This window comes from Fusarium graminearum, chromosome 2 (assembly GCF_000240135.3).
Source record: "Fusarium graminearum PH-1 chromosome 2, whole genome shotgun sequence".
Lineage (NCBI taxonomy): Eukaryota > Fungi > Ascomycota > Sordariomycetes > Hypocreales > Nectriaceae > Fusarium > Fusarium graminearum.
The window spans coordinates 4,414,106-4,438,163 of record NC_026475.1 but is presented as its reverse complement, the minus strand read 5'-3'; the positions used below and the strand labels follow the sequence as shown (position 1 = coordinate 4,438,163).

Below are 24,058 nucleotides of genomic sequence, written 5' to 3'. Positions count from 1 at the left end.
ATACTGACTTTTCCGTTACCTATCTAGTCTAGATGGTAGCCGGAGCCCAAGTCTTCTCAATATACTCAAAAATTATCAACAAAGCAGACTGCAGGCATAGTACAGAAGCCAATGTTGGAATGGATTCAATGAACTGTTAAGATGTTGAAGTGTTTTCTTCTTTTTTGATGTATTTATTTAATATTTATATGCCTGACTGCTCAGGTGAATGTCAGGCAGGCGATTATTTCGTCTTTGATGTCGAATCATTAACAAAATCCGTCTTCTTCTCAGTACTGGAATTGTGTCAGAATTGACTTAAAGTGATGGCCATAGCTTTTACCTTTTTGAAGGATCGATCTTTTTTTGCGCATCAGGCGCAAATATTGGCTGAAAGGTGTAGATCCCTAATAAAGGTGGTGAGCATGACAACTTTGACACTGGATGCTCTGTTTGAGAGATAATGGCTGGCTAACCTCCGACGACTCCGCAGAATACGGTCAAAGCCAATGGCAATGCTCTTTCAAAGACATGCATTTTAGGGAATTCCTAATGCAAGGGATCTTAGAGCCTGCGTTGGTAGTATTTCCTTTCAAAGTGAGACCCATGCGTAGAAGTAAAGGGTAGGTTTGGTTGCGGCTGGTGAATTCGAGGTGATCTCTAGTCTACTAGTCTAGTCTAGTTCACAGACCCACATCGAAATTAGCGGGTTTACGGCATCTGCATGCTGAATGTTCAGGGTTTCCCCACTAAAACTTAGAGTCAACGCGCTGGAGGCTTTGCCTAACGCGTCTTTCCATTTCCTCGATCGCGTTCCCTGTCACGTCCAGCAAGAAATCAATTAACAACCCAGCAACGACCCTGACGAAGCACAACCACGACCTTTATGACCATGTCATTTCCAACTTGAAACCTTCATTATTTTAGTCAGATTCTACCAAACAACGAAACCGAACCCACAACTTGAGACCATGCATACGACAAGATTATGCCATATATAGATCATGACCAACTGGATGGAGTTGGGAGAAGTCCCTGATTCTGAAGAAGAAGATGGTTTCGAGAGCCAGGAACTGCCCTCTTTGCCAGGGATAATACCGATAAATACCACCGATACCGAACAAAACGACAGCCGAGAAGAGACGCTTGCGAACAATCAAGAAGAAAATCAGCAAAATAACGATATCTGGGATGTCCCCGACTCATCACAAGAGCTTGTGCAACCAGCCCTTGTACCCAGCCCGCCAAGTCAGAAAGACGAAGCAACCACTAAGCCACCAGCAGCCAATGTCCCAGTTCCTGATGTGTGGGATGTACCACCATCTTCACCTCTCTCCTCGATACATTCTGATGACGACATCCCCGAAGTTGGCCACTTACATCTTCGACCACCGACTGCACCCACCGAATCTGGAAATGTAGATCAAATTCAGCAAGAGCATCAAGCCAGTGCAGATGTGTTGGACAGCTATGTTGAGAGGTCGTCGCCTCCGCCAGAGTTTACCAACAATCGTGATGCTACACGCCCTCCCTCAGTGCTTGTCGCCGGAGATGATGGATTGGCACCGGTGCAAAGCCAGGACTTGGGCGTCGATGAATATCAGACTGCTCAACAAGCAGCCGTCCCACATGAGAGATCCTTTCGAAAGCGGAAACCGATTCAGGAACATCCATACATGATAGAGGCGTCACACTACTCTACCACGCTCAGAAACCATGGTCTCAGGCCCATCAAAGTTGTCACTGAGGAAGAAAAGAGACGCAGGTGGCAAACTGAGGAGGAAGCTTCGCAAGACAAGGAATTCGAAGAAGAAAGTCAGGAATCACACTTACCAGATGTATCCGACGAGAGCCAGCCGAGGGGCTTGGAAGACTTCCCGGATGGAATGGACACACTCGATATTCCGTCCCCTTCGCCACCGAAGACTTCGCCGAGGGTCGATCGTGCAGGGCCAAGTAGCCAGGCAAGCTCATCAGGAGACACTGAAAGCACAAGTATAGCTGGCGATGACCTTCCTGAATTGAAAGACTTCAAAATACGACCACCAACAACTGCAACGAAGCAAACAACCAAACGTAAACCTTCGCCGTCTCGATCTTCTGCACGGAAACGCAAGAAATATGACGTTGTCCATAGCGACCCACTGGAGCCCGCCTGGGCATTGAAATTGAGGCCTTTCACCACGGATTCGCCTGCCGCACAACGAAGCTCACGAATGAACGGAGATGATTCCTTGCCTACTGCAGATGGCTCCCATCAAGGGGTGGCACCTCTATTCCCAGTATCTAACGGACAGGCTCAATCATTTGTCAGGTTGACACAACGCCCAACTATTAGGAGGCTAAGCGATTCTGAGGATGAGCTTGCTGGGTCAACGACTACTTTGCAACCGAATGACGAAGACGCTGCAGCTCAATCGGATTCGGATTCCGGCTCTGAGAGCGGATCCGAGATAGTGACCACAGTTGGACGTCGGATAAGAGGAGTGCTTCCTGCCTCGTGGTTGCGGTTGGATCAGCAAGCTGGCCACAAGAAAACTTCAAAAGACGTTCACAAGAAGCCTGCTGCGTTTTTACCCGAACAAGAAATAAGGCGGGGTGTTGCACAAAGACGCATTGCCACACCGAATAATCCCACAGCCCTGGAAACATTCTCTGAGGAATCCGATGACGATGGCGACTCTGCACCTGCCCCTGACAGGCAGGAAACAACAGACGAAACCTTTCATAACCAAACTCGTCTTTTAATTAGAGATGACTCACCTATACTTATCCCAGAGGACCTTTCTGACGATGACGGGTCCGTGATTGAGGACAACGCTGTTGATCATATGGTTTCTGGAAGGAAGCGTCAACTGAAGCTCTCAGAGTCTTTCCAAGGTACTGCAAAACGACACAAGAACTCCAGTACACAACGTACGCCTTCAGCTTCGAAAGGGCCCCATCAGCCTAGAATTACGAGTATGCTTTCTGGATCTCGTGGCAACTCTGCACCAGCAGCCGTTAGGAAGAGCCGGCAGCCAGCAGCGAAACGGAAACCCCACGGAAGAAAACGGTCGTCAAAAAGTGCTCGAAAACGATATGCACCTCCTCGTCTCAGTATCCTTGATGTTGTTGAACCGGATGCGCCTCGCTTCTTGAAGATTGCAGCTCGCTCTGCGACACGACGGCAAGATATGGGAAGAAGCAGCTCAAGCAGAAAGTTCATCAAGCTTGCCACTAGAGATGATCACATCGACGCCGTATCTGTCTTGGACAACTGGAAATCCGGGTCGATTCCTCAACGCCAGTCTGTCACCACCGCCCTGAAAGTCAAAAAATCTAGACCGAAGCCCAGAGGCCCTGAGCAACCGCTACGTGAAACTTCTGGGAATGGGTCGCCTGCCCCACGACATGCAAATATGCACCTTGGCGTACCACGTCGTTTGGTGAAACAAGTTAGCCAGGCCGGGTCTGTACGGTATCAGGCGGACAACAATGCTGGAGAATCTCAAACTATGCGAAAGCCTCGCTCGACTACGTTGACCCGATCTGGCTCAGGATTTGCACGGCCAGCCCAGTTGGAAACCGACGAGACGGATCAAACCACCCGCCTTTCTTTCAATGCAACCAAGAGAAGACTAGATCGCCTGTTCCGAAAACAGCGTGGTGATCTTTCTGCTTCAAGTATCATGACCTTCGACAACGCACCTGATACATTTTACCCTGCCAGTCCACCCCCAGAAGAGAACCCGGTTCCTCTCCGGGTTGTCGAGAAACCCTCTGTGAATCAAAACAAGTCACGATTTCGGAAGAAGACGAGACCTCAATGTATCGACGTTGAGGCACCACAGTTCAGTCGTGCTGACGATCCGATCCCCCCAATGCTGATGGAAGTTCCTGAGCCTATACAATCTGTTGAGGCAAGTGGAGGGAAAATGCAGGGTCTGGGGCCATATGGCACCCATTACACCCACCATTTCGAGATTTTCCCTCTGGATTCCCATGCTTACTTTCACGAGTCAACTCTGATCGGTAGTGGTGCCCTCGAATTAGCAACACGTGATATCACCTGCCAACATTTACTTAAAGCTCGACCACGAATATCATTCAACTTTGGCGATCAAGTACTCAGGTGGGGTCCCTGGGATGCCCAAGTATCATCTGAGCTGGGCGTTCTCCTTGATTCTACAGCGGACCAGCTGGAGCGTATCCCGATAGATGAAGAAGTTCCTGACTCCAAATTCGCCACAAGTGCTGCCAGGTTCATTATGAAATTCGCGCTGGATTCTCTGAGTTTTGCAGACCACACACAGGTCAAGACATTTGTATGCAGGGTGCTTGAAGCACTCCAAGGATTCAACAGTCGGATAGGGGCTCTTTTGCGACAACAGGATGACACCGCACAACCTCGCTACTCTCTTGTTGCAAGTGTCTATGATCATCTGCTTCTAGCTACACTATTTGTCCAAAGAATTTGCCAGGGCGAAGCATCCTTGGTGAGCGAACAATTTCAAATAGAGGATTTGCTCAAGGGGTTGTCTAGGACTGCCGTTACCTCACTTATGATGACTGGCATACATCATATTACAAAGACATATGAGGACCTAAGAAGTCCTCGCATGAGAGAACGTGGTCTGAGGAACAACATGCCCGTCATTCATTCGTGGGTGATCAACATGAAGGTCCTAGAGCATGCCCACATTCCTCGAGCATCATTCTGGGATACTCTTTATGCAGTCATAGACACACCTGAGGCGTCGACAAGTATTGATGCAAGTATCCATGAGCGCTTGTGGAGAAACATGTTCACCCTTTTGCCGCTTACTGAATTCAACGACGAAGGAATTGTTGTTACGGGCAGAAGGTATGATGACATGGTTGTTGATGGGTGGTCACTGCCGCAGAAGTTACTCAAGAAGGTTTTCCAGATTTACCAGGAAAACTCACGACAATCATCAAGTTTCAGTAACTATTGCCGTGCGTTGGTTGGTCGCTGTCACTATCTTGTACAGCAATGGGGGTGGCGCAAGTGTGTGCCAGTGATCGGTGTTATCTTCGATTTTTTTGGCTCTCAGAATCTTGCTCACTTCCGCAACGAAGAAGTATATACTTCGCCAAAATTCCTGGACGAACTTGCTGGCAGCCCATCATTGTCTATTGACAAAGCCGACAACTGCTTCCACATTTTTCTTAAGCTCATCGCCTTGAGCATCAGGAAGTTCAGTGACACGAAAGATATCCGAAACCTGATTGCCCGCACGATGCCAAACCACAACCGCCAACTTCTCAAAGAGCAGGTGATCCAGGAACGCGACTTGGCTGCCCTACGAAACCACCATGACCTCCTTTGTACTTTGTTTTGGGCGTCGCCAGCAGAACTTCGCCCGGGTGCCCATTTGATCGAGAGACTCGTCGCCCCGGCAAGCTCTCATAAAGAGGCGTGCTTGATCAATTTGCGAGCCTGGAGCCAGCTGGCTAGGTTTGTTATCTCAGCCGGAGAAGCTACTACGGCGTTCAAACCATTTAGTCAATGGCGCAACAACTTCTTTCAATCCATGATGGATCAGTTTGATTCGGTCCAAAGCGACATGCAGCAGCAAGTATTAGCGATGTCCAAAGATGGTACCAGCACCGTCGACCCAGGCTTAATAGACGCTATGGTGGCAATGAATAGACGAGCTGTGATGGACGTGTTGTACATGTCCGTGACTATGTCGCTGGATGTCATGAAACACGCACCCAATCTGGAAGCCGCCACGTTTGCTTTGAACACACAACAGCTACAGCAGGTTTTCCGCCGATTTACTGCATACCCTTCAGAGTTTGACTGGTCTATCCTCCGAGCGTCCCTATCCACTCTGGATGCCTTTCTCTCCCGTGTTGACGCTTTTAAGGATGATGAAGGGAGTCAGGAAAGCGAGAGTCAAATTCTGGATTCTGCTCAGGCGGACGATGCCCTCCTGGTCATTGATCATGATCTTTCGAAGGTTTACTTCTCTATGGCAAGATGTCTCCTCTCTTCGCAAGGAAAAAAGGATGACCCTTCGAAAATTGCTGATATGTCCAATTGCACCGAGCAGGTCATTATATTAACCGCTCGACTCGCAGTCAGGTTTATTAATGGCGGCTTACTACGGCTGGCCGACATGTTCAGGCGCGGTAAATATGGTCTTTTCGAGGACGTTCCCGCTAAGTGTAGTCTTGATCAGCGGAGACATTTAACCTTGTTCTTGACAACACTCCTCAAACACAATCTCGATGACTTTAAAGAGGCCGGGTTCTCTCTCTCTGAAGCTTGGGCTTTGTCCATCGTCAAACCACGACCATATCTGTCATATGAGAACCAGTTCGCAGAGCAATTATGGAAGCATCAGAAAGGGTTTGTTCCCGAAGCAGTTATGGGGCTCTCTATCAACCCAGACTACAACTCAAATCGTGATTTGTTTGAGTTCATCATATCGTGGATGCGAAAGTCAGTACGAGATGCTGGACCAGCGCTCAAAAAACAAATCACGCCTGAGCATTCGAAGACATTGAAGCTGGTGATGGAGCAGATGCAGTCAGATCTGCACACGATGTGTCACGATCCTGCTGAACACCCTGGCTATGTGGCTTTTGTTCGGGATGTCATTGCGCTCATCCGAGCCCACGGCTCCGATATTTGCAAGATTGACAAGTACTTCTATCAGATTAGCAGGGAGTACTCGCCGTCCATCCAAGACCCTCAATTACAGGTGGCTGCCATGAGGTCTTATGGAATAAAATTGAGCGAAGGTGACAACGGTGTTGTTCATCAAGTATTTTATTTTCTCTGCAACAACTTCAAGCTATCGCTGAAGGAGAACAAGCTTGGCGACGAAGTCCAGGTGTTGTATAGAGGAATGGCAAACCAGAACATACTCTCATTCATCCTCAGTAAGATGCTGCCAGCTATCGTACGTGCAGCTGGGGTTGAAAGCTACGCATTCGCGATGATTGAGGTTTATGCAGAAGCTGTACGCATGTTTATGGCCGATGGCGTGAGCCATCGGGAATGGACAGAAAGCGATTTGCAGAATTTACTTGTGCTATTCCGTGCTGTCATTAGCGTTTTGGAACGACTTGGCCAGACCGATGGACCTCTTCAGCCAGAGCATGTCCATCTGATTACACAAGTCATATATTTGTCAAACAACCTGTGGCCATCTCTCTATGGCTCATCTCTTTTACCAATAAACCATCGCTGTTGGACGGATGTTGTCCATATTCTGAGGTCCATGCGGGCCGGACTTGATGGAGCTGAACGGTGTGTTGCTGACATGGTTGATGTTGAGGACTATTCCCTGAGAGCCGAAATTCTTCTGTCGAGCTTCCGAAGACCAGGAGCAGCGACTCCTCCGATTGAAAAGGACGTTAAAACTTTCATGAGCAACATTGTCGACGACATACGCAAACTTTGGGTTACCACTGGACCCAATATCACGATTGAGGCTCCTCGAAGAGTACCCGAGTTCACACAGACACAGCCCAACCAAGGAACGCCTGCACCTGTGTGGGAGCCAGAATTGCTTGTGAAGAAGCTGTATGACGAATTGAGGATTTGGAATGAGTGGTGGATTAAGGCATTTGATAAGAGACGCACGCCTATGAAAATGCATATACCTGTTTTGTTTTAATGAGCATGGCAACGGCGTTAGTTAGGACTATACAAGGGTTTCTAAAGATCATTTTTGTATAGCATTGTACATGGCGTTCGGGAGGAAACAGAACCCAAATAGTCGACATTAGGAATATACACTTATATCATAAATCTGACGATTACACATGCATAGTATGTATTTTCTCACTGTGGCACACATCACATCTGAATTCCTAGAACATGGAACTCCCCATTGAATGGATGCTTGTCAATTTATACACACCTCAGTGGGTGGCAGAAATGTTAACCTCCTAAGCCTTAGGGTATAGAAATAAGTAGTTTAAGAACCTGATTAACGTAGCATAGGTAGGTAAGCTGACCCGCTCATTTTGTTTCTTGTACTTCCATTAAACGGCCAATTTTTCTGATACCATGAGGATACCTCTGGTGCTATTAGGAAATGCTACTCGGCCGACAATTTCCCGAGTGACGTACCTTGGACCGTGCAACGCGCCAAACGCGTCTCCTGGACAGTTCGAAATTGTAGTTTATGAATGTCAACTTTAACAATTTCAACCAAATAGCAGCAGAGTTCGGGCACAGCGGATAGAGATGGCACCTCTCTTTAGTCTCCCAGATGAGGAAATACTGACACCCTTATTCGAATCTTATCCCTGCCGAGAGCATCAGATTCGTTCCCTAGCAACGCTCTTGCACGTATGTTTACTTACTATCAATGCAGATATGTCAAGAAGAACCATTACTGACCCTCATCATAGCCCGATGCAGCTCCTTGCCGAAATCTGGTAGTCCACGGTGCGACAGCAACAGGAAAGTCCGCCATCGTTTCACAACTCGTCTCCAACATAGTCACAAATATCAACAACGATGCCTCCTCGGGCGGACTTCAGGCCGTAGTGGTCAATTCTGTGCAATGCATCACAGGACGGCATCTATTCGAGAGTATAGTCGGACAAGTGGCCGAGGCGCTGCAGTGGGAAGAAGTACCGCGACGATGCGAAACGTTGGCGCAGTTGACAGTCGAGCTGGTCAAGATGATCCAGTATCCTAAAAGGGATCCTCGATGGCGTTTCGTCCTGGTGCTAGATGCGATTGATCGACAGAAAGATGCGCCCCCTACATTATTGCCTGCCCTGGCGAGATTGTCAGAAATTGTAAGTACATTACGATGAAAGCTTAGGCGCATAGCTAACCTATGAATCCAGATTCCGTCTCTCACATGCGTCTTCATCGTCACATCCCCGCCGGCCGGATTCCTACGATCACCCTCCTCAGCCCACCTCCTGTTTCCACCGTACGAGAAGAAAGAATTCGTCCGCATCCTATCCATTGCGCCACCAAAGCCTATTGCTACATGCACACAACAAGAGACCGTTGATCTCTGGACTCGCTTCAGTGCCGCAGTATACGACTCCCTTACGAAATCCGCCTCCCGAACGTTACCTTCATTTAAACATAGCTGCCACGCACTTTGGCCGCGCTTCACAGCCCCTATCTTAGCTGGAACGCATCTACCAAAAGAGTTCTCGAAACTCCTTATCGCAGGCAGAGTACATTTCCAGGATGAGTCTTTGCTCAACCCGAGCATTGTCTCTGTTCGACCTAAGAACAAGCCTGCCGAGACTACATCGACGAAACCTACAGCCTCCGCGACCGACCTTACAAATCTCCTTCCCACGACTGCTCGTCTTATTCTCCTATCAGCCTATTTGGCCTCCCATAACGCAACTCGCCATGACCTGACGCTCTTCTCAACATATCACCACGGTCGCAAACGCCGTCGGGGAGGTGGCGTTGCCCGAGGGACCACCCGTACGAAGCACCGAAAGATTGCTCGTAAACTGCTTGGCGCACATGCTTTTGTTCTTGAGCGCATGATGGCCATATTCGCTGCCGTGCGAGGCGAGTGGGCAGACGGCACTGCCGTTGGCGCGGCAGGACTTGACGCAGATGTAGCTATGGCTATATCGACGCTTGCTAGCTTGCGATTGTTGACACGGGTGGGAGGCGCAGGCGATGTGATGGATCGAGGAGGCAAGTGGAGGATTAATGTTGCTTGGGAAGTGATACGTGGAATAGGAAGAAGCATAGGAGTAGAGGTTGAAGAATGGCTGATAGATTAACAATACCCAAAGCATGATAGAATACTCAGGCGCCCCAACGATGCGCAAACCTTACACTATTCATAATACACTGTCCAGGCTACTGGGTAACAGAAAAGTTGACCTCCTAAGTCTTAGGGTACAAAAATAAACAGCCAAACGACTATTTAGTAGAATAAGATGACCTACTAATTCCGTCTTTTATGTTCTCAACGGCCAATTTTTCTGATACCCTGAGGTCAGGCTACTTATGATCAGACTCATCTATCCAATAATTCCAATACTATCATTCAATGTCGCACATAATGGTACATCGTATCCAGCACCTCCAGAGGTGGTCATAACCGCCGCTGTGTCATTCGTATCACTAAAACGCCAGCCTATGGATGTCATGCAGGAACCCAAACATTTCACCCAACTGTTTAAATATAAGCAACGCCGTTGCTTGAGAAACTCTATATATCATTCATCCTGTTCGAGAAAAAAACAAAAATTAACACGCAACTAGTGGGAGTCATCTTGCGACACCAGCAACTCGATCACCAGGCTGCCATGTATCTTCTTGCTTGGTACCAGGAGGAAGCCAGCCGTTGCTGGTGGCTGGAGTCCGGCTTCGGGCACCGCCATCGTCACTCTTCTTGGAATCCTCCGCTGCCGTTGGGCGACCAAAGTAGCCTTCGCGGTAAGGGTAAGGGTTGAGGTCGGTGCTTTGAGGAGACTCTGTAATAGGCGTAGGCCGCAAGCCGCCGTTGGTGGTAGGGAGCAATGATGATCTCTTGACCTGCATTGATTGGGCTTTTTGATCGGCCTTGTTGCTCGATTTGGTTCTATCGTACAAGTACAGACCCAAGAAGGTAAGGGCTATACCTACTCCTTGAATCGGCGTTGTAGGACTTCTGAACCACACCAGAGCCAGGACAATGACAAACACACGCTTGATGAGACTGGCAACTGAGTACGTAACAGGCGAAACAATGGAAAGGAGGATAAAGGCGAGGATGTTCTGGCCAAAATGAAAGACACCGTTAAAGATGAACTCAAGTGTGAGCCGCCCATGATCCATTGAATTCGGTTGCTCATTCAGATCAATCGAGCCCTCGTGATACAAGTTCATGAGAAGAGTGAATCCCTCAGACCATAGCCAAATAGGCAAGGTGAGAAGAAAGGCCATGCCGGAAGAGTAGCAGAGCAAGTTGAGCTTGTCTAGCTTCTTCGACATTGAGTGCGGTGACTCAGCTTCAGCTTTGGCAGCCTCATTGAACAGCTTTTTTGAGAAGATGTTTTGGGTAACGAAGATGACAGTTGCTAGGAGGGCGTGGATAACACCAATAAGCTCTCCACCGTATGTTGTCTTACCAGAGCAGGCCAACATGACACCAAATGTCAGAGGAATCAGAGACAGATAAGTGGTCTTTGGGTATCGGATGTCGTACACGAATCTATAAGCGAGGACGGTAAAGAGGGGGGAAAGACCCTTGATGGTGTGGACAAGTGATACGGGAATCTTGGAGGTGGCCGTTGAACTGAGAAGGTGACCTCCAATCTGAAACGCTGCGAGAGGAAGAGTGGTTCTGATAACATCGCGGGTCGGCTTTCGAATTGGGTACTTGAGAGCTGCAACCTTTGTGCGCAAGACGGGGAAAATGGTCGCTAGCCATGCCATGAAGATACACAACGAGGATACAAAGGCAAATTGAACCAGTGTCAAGGTGGCGGGCTTGTCAAAAGCTATTAAAATAGACTTGGACGAGGTATTTGTGAGCGCAGACGAGGCGTACCACATTAGGCACAGAATCTGTGTAGCGCAGCATCAGGTCAGCACTTGTACTTGGTACTCTTTACTTGGAACTCGGCAGATTGAGCGTACAATGAGCTTTGGGGAGACAGGAGCACGTAGAGCGTCGGCAATCTCTTGGGCATTCTGGCTGACACTGCCATTGCGACCTCTTATTGTGCGAATGGCATCAGTGAGACTCTTTTGCCTTGTATGCCCTCGAGATGCCGTCGACCAGTTGCTATCATGCTTTGAGACTGGGAGCCAGCGATCGGAGGGACGAGGGGGCGCGCCATTTGCCCAGCCAGGAGTGTTCGAAGGGCTGTCTGACGGTGACTCGCCCAAGGGCGTGTCGACGAAGTCGGGGAACTTTTCCATCACAATATAGTGATAAGCAGGGAGAGCAGCGAGTAGCGACTTTTAACGGCGCAACGGCCAGAGATAAGGCAATGATCGGTTCAGATAACGAGCGACAAAATACAAGATAATAGTCGAGGGTGGTATTGTTCAATTGCGTTGAAAATAGGCTATGGCCGTAGCATCGCTTGTGAAGGGTCGAGTCGTAATGTGCTGTCTCTCAAGTATAGTCAGTGTTCCTCTGTAGGCCAAGACGCCAGATCGAAGTAGTTCTAGAATGACGACGCTGGGGTCCGGGGAAGCGATGAAAACGAATGAATGTTAAACCGAAAGCGGGAGAGACGGTAGCAGCTGATCAAACTGCGATGCGACTCTGCAGAAGAGCAAGTTCAGCTTGACCAGAACAGATAATGAAGCTGACCAGAAAAAAAGATGGTGCTAAGTTACAATAAAGTTACTGTAGCTGCTGGTGGATGGCGTTCACATCAAAGAGGGAATGGTGCAAGTGGGATGAGCAAGGTACAGCCTATAATTAAATCAAGGGGGCGCCAATGGGACGACGAATCGATTGGATGCCAGATACATTAGATTGCACACGGGGGTTTACAGGGGGTCTTCCCTTGGAGCCTTCTGTAATAAATCCGTAACTAACATTACGTGGCTTACAGCGATCAGTCGGCCGCTTCGATATCACCCGTGGTTTGTCCGACAACCGCGTGCGATAAGCTGATAGCGCTAGTAGCTAGACGCCGCGAGCCGCTCATCCGCGTCCAATTTTTTGTCGTGTTAAGCTTTTGGAGACTTTTGAGCGGCAGCGTAGAGCATGACTCCACTCGTGACGGCCAAACCAATCTCTTAGTTAGCGCATCCAAGTGTATTTGCTTCAGCTCACATATCACGACTCTTTTTCTACACGTCTTTTCAAGGTCATTCTGTTTCCTGGGCATGAGCAGGGACCCCAAACAGTACATACTCGCGCTCGCCGGTTTTTACGCTGTCTTCCAGCTCACAACCCAACTCTCGAATCCTGCCGCAAATAAAAGACATTACCTCGTCGCGACGCCACCGTCGCCAGCTTCGGATTCGCCATGGCGGCCCCAAAGATGACCAAGAACCAGATACGAAGGGCTAAGAAGAAGGAACAGAAGAAAGCCCAAGCAGAGGTTTGTCCAGGCTATCCCTTTTCAGTAGTGACCTCAAGTACTGACGCGCCGCAGACTTCTACTGCCAAGACCGAGGAACCTACCGAGGCCGTCAAATCCGAAGAAACCGATGCCGCGCCCGAATCCACGACGACAGACCTCGAAGTGAAGAAGGAGTCTAATGCTGGAGATGCTGCTCCTGAAGATGGCTCCGCGCTCGATGCAGATGATCTGGAAGAGGATCCTGCTTATGCTATGTACAAGGACATCTTCAACAAGTTCGGCGCGTCGATGGAAGAGAATGAGATTGCCAAGGAGGCCAACGCTGGAAACACAGGAACAGTATTCTACGCCGACGATGACGACATCCCTGATGAGGACGAAGAAAATGCCGGTCAACCCAAGCTATCGAAGAAGAAGAAGAAGCAGCTCACCAAGCTTTCCATCGCAGAGCTCAAGGCTCTCGTCAAGATCCCTGAAGTGGTGGAATGGCAAGACGTCTCGTCGTCAGATCCTCGATTGCTTGTGCAGATCAAGGCTCAGCGCAACGTTGTGCCAGTCCCGACCCATTGGTCCTTGAAGCGAGAGTATTTATCTTCGAAGAGGGGTATCGAAAAGCCACCCTTCCGCCTTCCACAGTTTATCGCAGAAACCGGTATCACGGAGATGCGCGATGCAGTCCTCGATAAGCAAGCAGAACAGTCGTTGAAACAGAAGCAGCGCGAGCGTGTTGCTCCCAAGATGGGCAAGCTGGATATCGACTACCAAAAACTCTACGATGCTTTCTTCCGTTTCCAAACCAAGCCCGAGCTCACCCGGTTTGGTGAGGTTTACTACGAAGGCAAGGAGTCCGAGGTTGATTATCAACATTTCCGGCCGGGTGATCTCACCGAGGCCACTAAGGAAGCCCTTGGAATGCCCCCTGGCGCACCGCCACCATGGCTCATTAACCAACAACGATTCGGACCTCCCCCATCCTACCCTACTCTTAAGATCCCTGGTCTAAATGCGCCGCCACCCGCCGGAGGCTCATGGGGTTTCCACCCTGGCGGCTGGGGCAAGCCCCCTGTTGATGAGTTCAACAGACCATTGTTCGGTGGCGATGTCTTTGGTCTTGCAGCGTCAGGTGCACAAGGCCAAGGGGCGGCGCAAATCTTGACGGGGGCTGGTGAACCTGTTGAGAAGAACCTTTGGGGTGAGTTGCAGCCTCGTGAAGAGGAGTCAGAAGAGGAGGAAGAGTCAGATGACGAGGAAGAAGAAGAGGATGAGGAAGATGTTCCTGGTGGAACTGAAACACCTAGTGGCCTTGAAACCCCTGGCGGTTACGCTAGTACAGTGCAAGCCGACTATGGACAAGGCGTCGAGACAGCTATTGATGGCGAGATGGACCTACGAAAAGAGCGTCGTGGCTACGAAACAGAAGAGTCAAGCGCACCCCGATCCGCCTACACCATCTTGCCAGAGCGCCAAGTGCGTGCCGAAGGTTTCTTTGGCAGCGACAGGGTATACGATCTTAAGCAGGCCCAAGCAGCTCAGCAAGCTGGTTTGCCAGTTCTCGGTGCTGAAGATGACTCGCGTAAGCGCAAGAAGCCCGGTGACATTGACGTTGCCCTCGACCTTGACTCCATACAAAACAATGACGGCATCAGCAAAGATGACTTGCGGCGCAAGTTTGACGAGGGTAAGAAGGAAGAGGGCGTCGGTGCCAAGTGGGCATACGACGACGACCTGAGTGAAATGATTGCCCAGGAGAGCCGAAAGAGGCAAAAGACAGAGGCGGAACTTAATAAGAAGAAAAAGGAGGGCAAGAGCAGATTTTAATTAGCTGGCAGTCCAGAATTGGTTGCCAGAAAGGAGTGTACCATTGATGGGAACCGGGTCGATGACTAGGCGTTTTTATATTATCTTGATTACCTGAGAGCCATTTGATGGTCTGAACAGGACGAATACCATGCTCCTTGATATTTGAAAAGTGTGTCCAGAGTATGACTGCAGAATGAATATCAAACGTTCGACTTCATTGGGAGTTCTTAGCTACTTTCTTTACATTAAAACTCTAAGTTGCTTAAAATGGGATGTGCTATAATTGACATAATCTAGCGGACCTGAGCTCTTGAACATGATATTTAATACTCGGTAGTAGATGCATGTCATTGCCTTGACCCAGTGGACAGTACGCTGTGTTGTGTCGTGGCGTAGATGATACCGGATAGGTCTTTAGTGAGGTAGCCATGCCATGCATATTTTCATGTCATTGCTCTAATTTATACAGATATAACCACAGTACCTAGGTAGCAAGATATTTCAGCAAATTCCGGTTGAACTCAATGATAATCTCTGCCGCTACAAGCTGTGAGATGGGTAGACCTGAGTCGTTCCTTGAGAAATCGTTGCCGATCGCGACCAAGAGAACTGGGATAATTAGCCGCTCTGACATTAATCATACCATCTATTGGCACTCCATGTGAATATTACCGTGCTTGATAATTATTATTTAAACTGTAGCTGCATGCCCGTGTAGATCTCGGGCTTCGGGTTCTTTCTTACTTAGCCTTCCTTCACTGTAGTTCGGGGCTGCTACTTTAGTTGAAGATATTTCCCCCTTGACAAACTCATTGCATGTTTAGATTTGTGTTCAACATCTTGGTCCGTTTCTCAAATTATCTGGCGTGCGAAGCTATACTAAGTATGGGACGGGGGAAGTGTCTGATCTAAGTCCTGCTCAGATGTACATTGGCTTACAGAGCAAAAGATCAGGTGTTGGTTGGATCGTGCATTGGCCTCGCATAAATGCTCTCAGTTAGCCACCATCCAACACCATCCTACACAGTATTTCTAAGGCACTCTTCACAGACAAGCAAATGCAAGCTAGAACAAGAAGCTTGAATCACAAAGGAAAGACAAAAAAGAATGGTATTACAAAATGTTAAAACATACAACAGCGGGGATTCGCTGGTCGTCACCGACCCAACTACTAATCCGCCGGTTAGTGGCTTGACTATGGGAGAGCGGACGGGATCCCGTATTTTCCACTACCTTTGGTCGTATGTACTAGTTGAACTAATATTTTGGTATATATTCTGACCAAAATTGAGAAAAGCTCACTATTTTAAGCGCGCCTGTTGTGCAAGAACGGCCAGTGTTGTGTGGTGTTGTGGTAGAGATGGTGCCTCGTCAGGGTTTCACGATTTTAAAGTCTGATACTGACTTTTCCACTCGCTGTGCAGCTTTGAGTTGTGGTAAGTAAAGTTCATAGAAGCAAGTTTATTCTCACACAATTAGTACCGTTATACTTCTGGAGTAGCATTGCCAAGATCATAGCTCAAGATTGATAGTGCCTTGAAGGACTCGTGTTTAAAGATTCACAGGCCGTGTTTAACTTTCGCACAGCATTTTGTGTCAGGGTCAGGGTTGGGTCTCTTATTCTGTCTTGTCCTCAGCTGCTTTACACTTGGCAATTCCATTCAATTACCTCTATAGTACTCTGTATCCAGTCAATTCCTCACAAGTAATTATCCTGGATGTACAGAGTACCAATCTCGGATCCCGTGCCTCTTCGATCCTCACAATGGCAATTGGGCCAATCTCCCTTGCTACAGTCTAGCCGCCATTAGGGCCCCTCAGGGTATCAGAAATATTAACAACCAAGAGCATAAGAGATAAAAAATACTAAGGAGGTATATGCTACTTACACTAGACTTCTTAGATTACTTATTTTTATATCCTAAGACTTGATTGAGAGGCTAACTTTTCTGCTGCCCACCAGGAGCCTTCATAACTCAAAGGCATCTAGCTAGTGTCAATCTAATATGTCCTTTTGCACATTAAATCCTCTTGTGTAATCTCAAACAGCTCCTGGTTCATAACCTCTGCTGTTCACCGCCGTATCAATTGGACTTGCTGGTCTAGAGCAACATCTCTATCGACAAAAATGGCCTCAGCACAAGGGACAGGATTAATAGGTTAGTTTATGCTACTAAGACTATAGTCTTTAGGCTATTTATTTATGTATCCTAAGACTTAGGAGGTCAATTTTTCTGCTACCAAGCAGAATGGTAGTTTCTTCAACCAACATGTATTGCATGATCTGTCCAATAGATGCTTTGCTAGGTCTTGGATGGGGTCGCGCTTGATGTGGCCCTAACCTATACCCTGGTGATGCGTTTCTGGACATTCGGCATCTAACAGTAGCATTTGGAAATTTACTACAGGCGTTTGGAAGAAAGAAGTGACGGCGCTTGCAATTTTTCCATGGGCCAGCATTGGTTCCTTCCTATAGGAGCTAACATTTACAACATGGGGCGAACCCTGTGTGAACATCGTGTGTGCTTGGCTTGAGTTCCATGATCTCTGCTGATCTCTCATGGGCTGTTGAACAAATACTTTAAACACACAATATACACGCATGCATAGCCCTTTACGAATCGTATTCATGATTCGGTCCCAAAAAGACCTGTCACAGTCTCAAGTCCTAGTGCGACCTGAATGTGTTCTAGTGTTGAGCTACCTTTACAGGGATCCACGTGTATTCGTGCTTGACAACGCTGGGTTGCCATGATACCTATATCCAAGACGAATTTGTGCCAAAGGCTTACTCAAAAATTTTCTCAAACTTGACAAGGAATTGTTCTATGTTTGAAGATACGGGTATCAATACGAAAGACCAGAATATTAAATGTCATGTTTCTGTCTCTCTGCTCCATAGTGACAAATGCCTCATGGAACGCCGGCAGAGAAGGAGAAAGGTTGCCATGATGAAATTATCCGCGCATTTTCCAATGACCAAATTGAGAAGGACGTGGCAGAAATCTGGTTTAAAAACTGCTCTAACAATATTTTTGTCAAATTTCCCGAGTCGAGTCAGACAAGTTGTATTACCCGATTAGCCATGATGGATGCATCATTCATACACCAACCATGTTACTACCAGACACCTCTCCAGTTTTCAGCAAAACCAACACGTGCAACGTTTCTATTGTTGTTAGATGAGTATTTCAGGTGACTCAGTTATTTGATGAGAGATTGTCCCGAGTCGTCCTACTAGTTCCAGCATTTTTGAGGCTCAGATGCACATTGGTAATTGATCAATCCATCATAGAGAAACTGCACAGTATACCGTGTAGGGTATGTTTCATCCAATAGTTTTTGCGTTGGTGTTGTCGTGGTATCAAGATTGACGCGAACCATGAGCAGGCTGACTACCTCCGAGACACGGTCAGCTATGCACTAAGACTGGCCACTCACCAGTTACACGACCATCCTACGCAGCATATAGCACGTGCCCCATGGCCAAGATACTGTTAAAGGTATGGTTATATCTTCAATAGCTGGTCATAATTGAGGTGGTGGAACCTGTGTCGACATGGTCTTGATATCATGAGGCTTGGTAATCCAGCTTGCCTACGATAATTGGCCCCACTGCTACATGTGACGATTCCATTTGCAGCAGGGGACACTTAGTTATCGCACAACATCTTGAGCACTTTCCCGAGTTACCAGGTAATCTTGGCTCTAGATTTTTCATGCTGAATGTGATTACGGAGTCGTGAAAATGTCAAGGGTCGCTGGTAGACAACGGAGTCTTTCGTGTGGTTAATGAGGGGACACATGTAAAACTCTGGTCAGGTACCCAACATGCTTGGAAAAAGAGCGAGCAATTAATACTTCACAACAAAGAGTACTAGCGATATATTTCAAGTAACTCTGTATGTAGTATTTGTAGTTGACTGTCGTTCGCCCATCTGCACTGAATTTGAGGTGCATCCTCTCTGGCGTGCATAGCACCTTGCAGACCAGCCTTTATCTCTCCCAGCGCACATAGTATTATGTTCTGAAGGTGATTTACATAGAGTGATTAATGAGGCATATATACTCTTGACAGGTAAGTTGCACAAACGACTCGCAACAGGGATACTACAATACTTCAGGCGCCGCCTATCGTGAACAAGGCTATGTACGAAGTGTACTAGTCTAAAGGTTGTCGTGCAGTGATTATCTGACAATTGCATTTATGTGAGACTGTATTCTAGCCCAAGGTGAGAGATAAAATAACCACGTCAGGCAAAAAGTCCAAGTCGTAAGTGCGAATGATGGTGTATTAGTGACCTTTCTGCAAATGCCAGTTGTGACGACTTTGGAAGTCGCACCAGCAAATATCATGATTCGGCCACACACCATAACAAACAGATAGACTAAATAAAACAACTCTCATAGCACTGAGCTCGAGCCATATAATCTTCTAGTGGCGAGAATGCTTTACCAAATGCATTGGTTGTTGCTTGAATTTTCAAAATATCAAGTTGGAAGGGATCTCTATAGAGGGCGCCTCAGTGTATCAGAAGACTAGTCCGCTTGAAGCATAAGAGATAAAATTAGTAGGTCAGCTTATTCTACTTAGACTTAGCTTCTTAGACTATTTATCTTTATACCCTAAATCTTAGGAGGTTGACTTTTCTGTCACCTACCAAGGGTGGTGATGTGAAGAATACCTGATCGTGGCACATCACAAGCACAAGGGCCACTCATCCGATACTAAAAAAATGCGCACTCGCTGTTAGAAATTAGCTTCCGGTCTTTGGATATTCGATGCTGCTGTGAATCGATATGTGCTTGTATGGTTGGAGCTGCGGGCATGTGTTGGTGTGAGGGAGGAGGTGATCACAACATGGAGCATTCCAATTCCTTTTTAGACACCTAGCGACCTTGTTTATGTCTTCCAAAACGGTGCAGACGATGTCTTCACGAAACCTTATACCGCCTACTTTAGGACTGTCTATATCATAAAGCGTGCCCATGGTCATGTCACTTCCGCGAGGATGGAACTAGAGTAATATATTTGGTATAACGCAGACCACCCAGACTTCATGCTGCTCCAGGTATATGGATTCTGCGACCTCCCAGAAAATTGACCGTTAGAAAACCCCTCTACCAAAACTACCAGACAACTGACTCCTGGCATGTCTTCTTAATTTCCGTTCCCAAAAAGAGCCAGCCATGCATGCATGAGTATCAAGTAAAACAGCCAATACCCTCCTCCGCTCATAACATCTCCTATGCAGCTTACCCCCACAAAATCCGATCTGAGGACTTCTTTTCTTTTTAATTCATCATAAACGCCGTGACTTACAGTCTTCGGCGATCGAGTTTTACCCCTCGACTCTTGACCAGTGATTCGCTCGCGTCACGCTTCCTAAGAGATTCCGTACTGCTTGTTTTTGCAGTTTTCCTCCTCAACCTCCGTTGCGTAGTCATTAGATCGGAGGATTCTGCACTTTGCAAGCCAGTATTGCTTCGTATGGGACGCATATTTGAGGGTTTAGGAGCAACTGCTCGAGAACTCCGACCCGGCAAGGGTAAGGACACCCCGCTCTAAGAGGATCCTTCAGACCTGCTGCATTCGTTGCAAAGCCACTTGGGACGAGTCACTGGAGTTGTAGCTGACTTCTCTATGCACATAGCATGGTAAAGTCGGTTTAGACATTTCTAAGAAACAAGTTAGCAAAGCCTTCGCCTTATGATAGCGTACGTGTTACCTTGTTTGAACATATCAGGAGAGAGGGGCCAAGAACGGGGAGTTTACATATCGTACACCCATTCGCGCCTTTCGTGATTTGTGAAGCGCGAGGTGATTGCTTCAATGCGTTGTCGGCCGTCTTGGTATCGTTCGTCTGCTCATCGAGACCACCGGACTTCAACTGAGCTCTTGCCTCCTCGATCAGTGTCTCGGCATTGTCAATGCCCTGGTCGTTTAGAACATCACGAGCCATTAAAACACACATATGCTTGCCAAACTCCCTCATCCGATGGTCCGAACTAGCTAGCCATACTGCGTTATCTTTGACGAACTGGAGCCAAGCCCGTCTAAAGTATGCTCCAGAAGTGACGTTTTGCTCTAGGATAAAAGCATCCCACCTGCAAATATACTCCTTCTCCTCTGCTGAGACATCCGAGAATTCCCCTATATCTTCGCGATGCTTCTGAATTAACCAGGAACTATCTACAGCAGGTTTCGGCAGTTCCTCCCCAGGTTTGAGGCGGGCTTTGCTGATAGGGTCGAACAGAGGCTGACATGAGTCTGGGATGAGAATTTTCTTCTTCTTTGGCCGCGGGGCCGCTGGTCGTGCCGTTGATGAAGACTGCAAAGGCTTGATAGCAGATTTGCCAAGCGCTTGTTTTGTAGTTGGCAGCTTTGATGGTGATAACACATCTGGCTCGCTGTGATCCGGACCAAAGCGCGAAGTTATCCACGACTCGTCACCCCGATTGTAGTCTTCTAGGTTGAATGACTTTGTCGGTCTGCCAAGCTGCAACGTCTTGGCGGGTGAATCAACAGGACCAGAAATACGAGTAACGCGGAATAGTGGCCCTTCACTTGCGTCTTCTAGCGCGTAGTCGTAGTTGGGGTGGTAATCCTTCAGGTGAGCGCGCAGCACATCCAAACACTCGTTCGAACAACCACAGTTTAGACATCGCCATGAGTCCAAATGTACTGGTGGGTTGACAGGTGGCAAATACGTAACGCGACCCTCAACTTGCGTAATCTGACCAGGTTTCGACCGAGGTTTGGATTCTTTGCCATGCGCCTGGTCAGTCAACACCTTGAGATTGTACTGCTTATTGTTGGCCCTTTTCCGAAGTGGGCGGTTCGGTGTCTGATCGCCTTCCAATTCCTCGTCCATGTCATGTGAAAGATCATGCGACATGTCTTCCTCACTAATATGCTCATCCCCGTTCACGCCGTTCACGCCGTTCGTGTCATGAGTGCCATTTAGACCCTCAGGCTCGGGCACAGCATCTTTGATGCCGTCCACACCATTCATATCATGATCATGAGCATTGTCCACGTCTTTGATACCGTTAATTCCGTTGGTTCCGTTCACCGCACTCGTATCACTGAGAACGTTGGCATCGTCCTCGGTATCAACAGGGCTGATGCCGTTTAGTTGTTCATCGAGAATGGGCTCCAGGTGTCCATTGGTGTAAATATCCTCCACGTCCGGATCTAGGGCAGTGATGCAATTTTTGGCGGTTTTGTCGATGGGCCGAAAACCAGTGGTCCAGCGCAGATCTACGTCCATGACATAATCGGTAGGGCACTCTGGTCGTTGTGGGTGAAACCCGGTTGTGAGCCTAACGGGATTCTTGCGTCTAGCGAAGACCTGATCAAATTCGCTGTGCAGCACCCATGTTTGCTTCCCAGCATCAGTCAGTGGTGAGGGCTGAGTTGCGGAAAGTCCAAGTTCCTGACCGTTCAGTGGCGGCCAACTGCCACCATTGAGTGAACTCAGCTCAACATCGAGTTTGTAAGAGGGCGAGTAATCGTGAGATGCCTCATCTTGCCTATTTACTAAAATGGTTTCTTCGGGAACAAGAAACGGCTTTGGCGGCTTGATGAAAATAATCCGGTGAGGACCGGTGGGGTTTTCGTAGGAGAGTACGTCGCAGCTCTGGCTGAAGCGATAGAGAATATTGGTAAAGCCGCCACTCACATCGGAAACGGTGATCTGACATTTGCCCTTTGTTTTGATGATGGCGTCAGTTGGAGGAGTTTCCTGAAGAGGTCGAGCTTTCTTTGAGTCTTTATGAAAAATCTTGTGAATCTCAACACGGAGGTGCGAGCGATTTTCTGACTCTGAGGGTGAAGCGTCATCAAGCGGTTTGGAAGAAGTTTCCAAGCGCGGACGCTTCTGTGGCGGAGGAGCACCATCATCATGGCTCTTAGGGGAAGAGAAGCTCCCTCCCATCTTTTTAGCGTTATGCGTAACTAGCCAACTCTGTTGAGTGAATGGGGCTATCCTTGTGTGTGTCTTCTTCTGTGACTGTGTCATGGCGAAAGAAAAAGGACCATAAAAAGAGTGAAAGAAGTGAAATGACGAGCTTGCTTGCGCGCGCGGGTCTCTGTTCTGCAGCTGATTGCAAAATGCGACAGTAATGGGTGTGATTGTGATTGTGAGAGCACTGCATGAGATGCAATCAATAGGTAGGTAGTAGGTAGTTTGCGTGCAGTGCTTCCTTTCCTGTCGCTGCTATTGGGTTTGCTGAGAGAATAAACAAAAGGGCAATAGATTAGATTAATAGTTGATTGCTTTGAGGCTCATTATTTTCGCTTGGCTGTCGTCGCCATGCAATCCAGTGATGAGTTTGTCGGGTAGAAGAGGAGGAAGTTAAAGAAAAGACGGATAGAGAGGGCAAGGTAAATAAGAGTTTAAGGAGGAGATGCGGGATGGATATGGAACCTGCCTTGCCTGGTCGCGTTTGCTCAGTGGAAAACAGGTCCCAAATGCGCCGCGTTTATGAGTTGAATTGAAACTCACTCCCGTCATCAGCGCGTTCTATCGCATTGGAAAGAGGATAGATTTATATAGACCTTGCAGTATCGATACTTTGTCAAGTGATCGCGACAAGGAAAGGAACCGACAAGACGCGTGCTGAGATTCCTAGACAGGTAGCTGTGACAATGACAGGTGAAAGAGCAACTTGGGGCATGGGGCATGGGTCCTGGAGGTTCTATCGCGACTAGAATAAGAGCCTAGCCCAGGGCGTCATGCCAATGGGTAACAGAAAAGCCGACCTCCAAAACTTGGGATACAAAAAAAAATAGATCAACAAACCGCCCTCAAAGCCACAAACTTACTCAATAATTTTGTTTTCCTTCTGCTCAAAAGCCAAGTTTTCTAGACGCCCCGAGACATGCTGGCAAGTAGCGGAGCATCCTCGGGCGGGGCGACACCAACTGTTGTCGGTGACAGCGAATTACAGGCTATATCTCTAGCAGGTCTGGCCGCTGGAAATTATCACGTATGCACCTAGCAGTGCCTCAGGGTATCAGAAAAATTGGCCGCTCAGAACATAAGAGACGAAATTAGTAGATCAGCTTATGCTACTTAGACTATACCCTTTAGGCTATTTATTTTTCGTACACTAAGACTTGAGTCAACTTTTCTGCTACCCACTACATAGCTAGCCAGGTGCGCTGACCCCTTTAGCCTCTCGATTATTATCCATTGTCAATGGATCCATGTTTCGCGATTCCAATACCTTCTATCATGAGAACTGAGGCCCATCATGCCTTGTTGTCAGCGCC

General features: G+C 47.9%; 5 protein-coding genes and 1 non-coding gene across 6 annotated transcripts; 3 read left to right on the top strand and 3 right to left on the bottom strand.

The window, feature by feature from the left end:
• Positions 1 to 983: 983 nt before the first annotated feature.
• FGSG_12276 (uncharacterized protein) lies at positions 984 to 7,616 on the top strand (the record flags this gene model as incomplete). The annotated part of the gene is made up of 1 exon (XM_011322995.1): positions 984 to 7,616. The coding sequence occupies one exon, from the start codon at positions 984 to 986 to the stop codon at positions 7,614 to 7,616; it is 6,633 nt and encodes a 2,210-aa protein (XP_011321297.1).
• Positions 7,617 to 8,191: 575 nt separating this feature from the next.
• Positions 8,192 to 9,723, top strand: FGSG_12275 (uncharacterized protein; the record flags this gene model as incomplete). The annotated part of the gene is made up of 3 exons (XM_011322994.1): positions 8,192 to 8,296; positions 8,359 to 8,754; positions 8,806 to 9,723. The coding sequence occupies 3 exons, from the start codon at positions 8,192 to 8,194 to the stop codon at positions 9,721 to 9,723; spliced, it is 1,419 nt and encodes a 472-aa protein (XP_011321296.1).
• A 493-nt stretch (positions 9,724 to 10,216) lies between these two features.
• FGSG_04319 (uncharacterized protein) lies at positions 10,217 to 11,854 on the bottom strand (the record flags this gene model as incomplete). The annotated part of the gene is made up of 2 exons (XM_011322993.1): positions 10,217 to 11,497; positions 11,570 to 11,854. 2 exons carry the CDS (start codon positions 11,852 to 11,854, stop codon positions 10,217 to 10,219), a joined length of 1,566 nt encoding a protein of 521 aa, XP_011321295.1.
• Positions 11,855 to 12,758: 904 nt separating this feature from the next.
• On the top strand, positions 12,759 to 14,985 carry FGSG_04320 (uncharacterized protein). Its single transcript, XM_011322992.1, has 2 exons — positions 12,759 to 12,996; positions 13,051 to 14,985. Exons 1-2 carry the CDS (start codon positions 12,937 to 12,939, stop codon positions 14,794 to 14,796), a joined length of 1,806 nt encoding a protein of 601 aa, XP_011321294.1. The 5' UTR covers positions 12,759 to 12,936; the 3' UTR covers positions 14,797 to 14,985.
• A 920-nt stretch (positions 14,986 to 15,905) lies between these two features.
• FGSG_20012 lies at positions 15,906 to 16,021 on the bottom strand. The gene has a single exon (XR_893007.1). It is a non-coding gene; the product is annotated as a 5S ribosomal RNA (ribosomal RNA).
• A 4,143-nt stretch (positions 16,022 to 20,164) lies between these two features.
• On the bottom strand, positions 20,165 to 22,840 carry FGSG_04321 (uncharacterized protein; the record flags this gene model as incomplete). Its single annotated transcript, XM_011322991.1, has 3 exons — positions 20,508 to 22,840; positions 20,363 to 20,457; positions 20,165 to 20,240 (listed from the first exon to the last, which is right to left on the bottom strand). Exons 1-3 carry the CDS (start codon positions 22,800 to 22,802, stop codon positions 20,165 to 20,167), a joined length of 2,466 nt encoding a protein of 821 aa, XP_011321293.1. The 5' UTR covers positions 22,803 to 22,840.
• Positions 22,841 to 24,058: the final 1,218 nt, after the last annotated feature.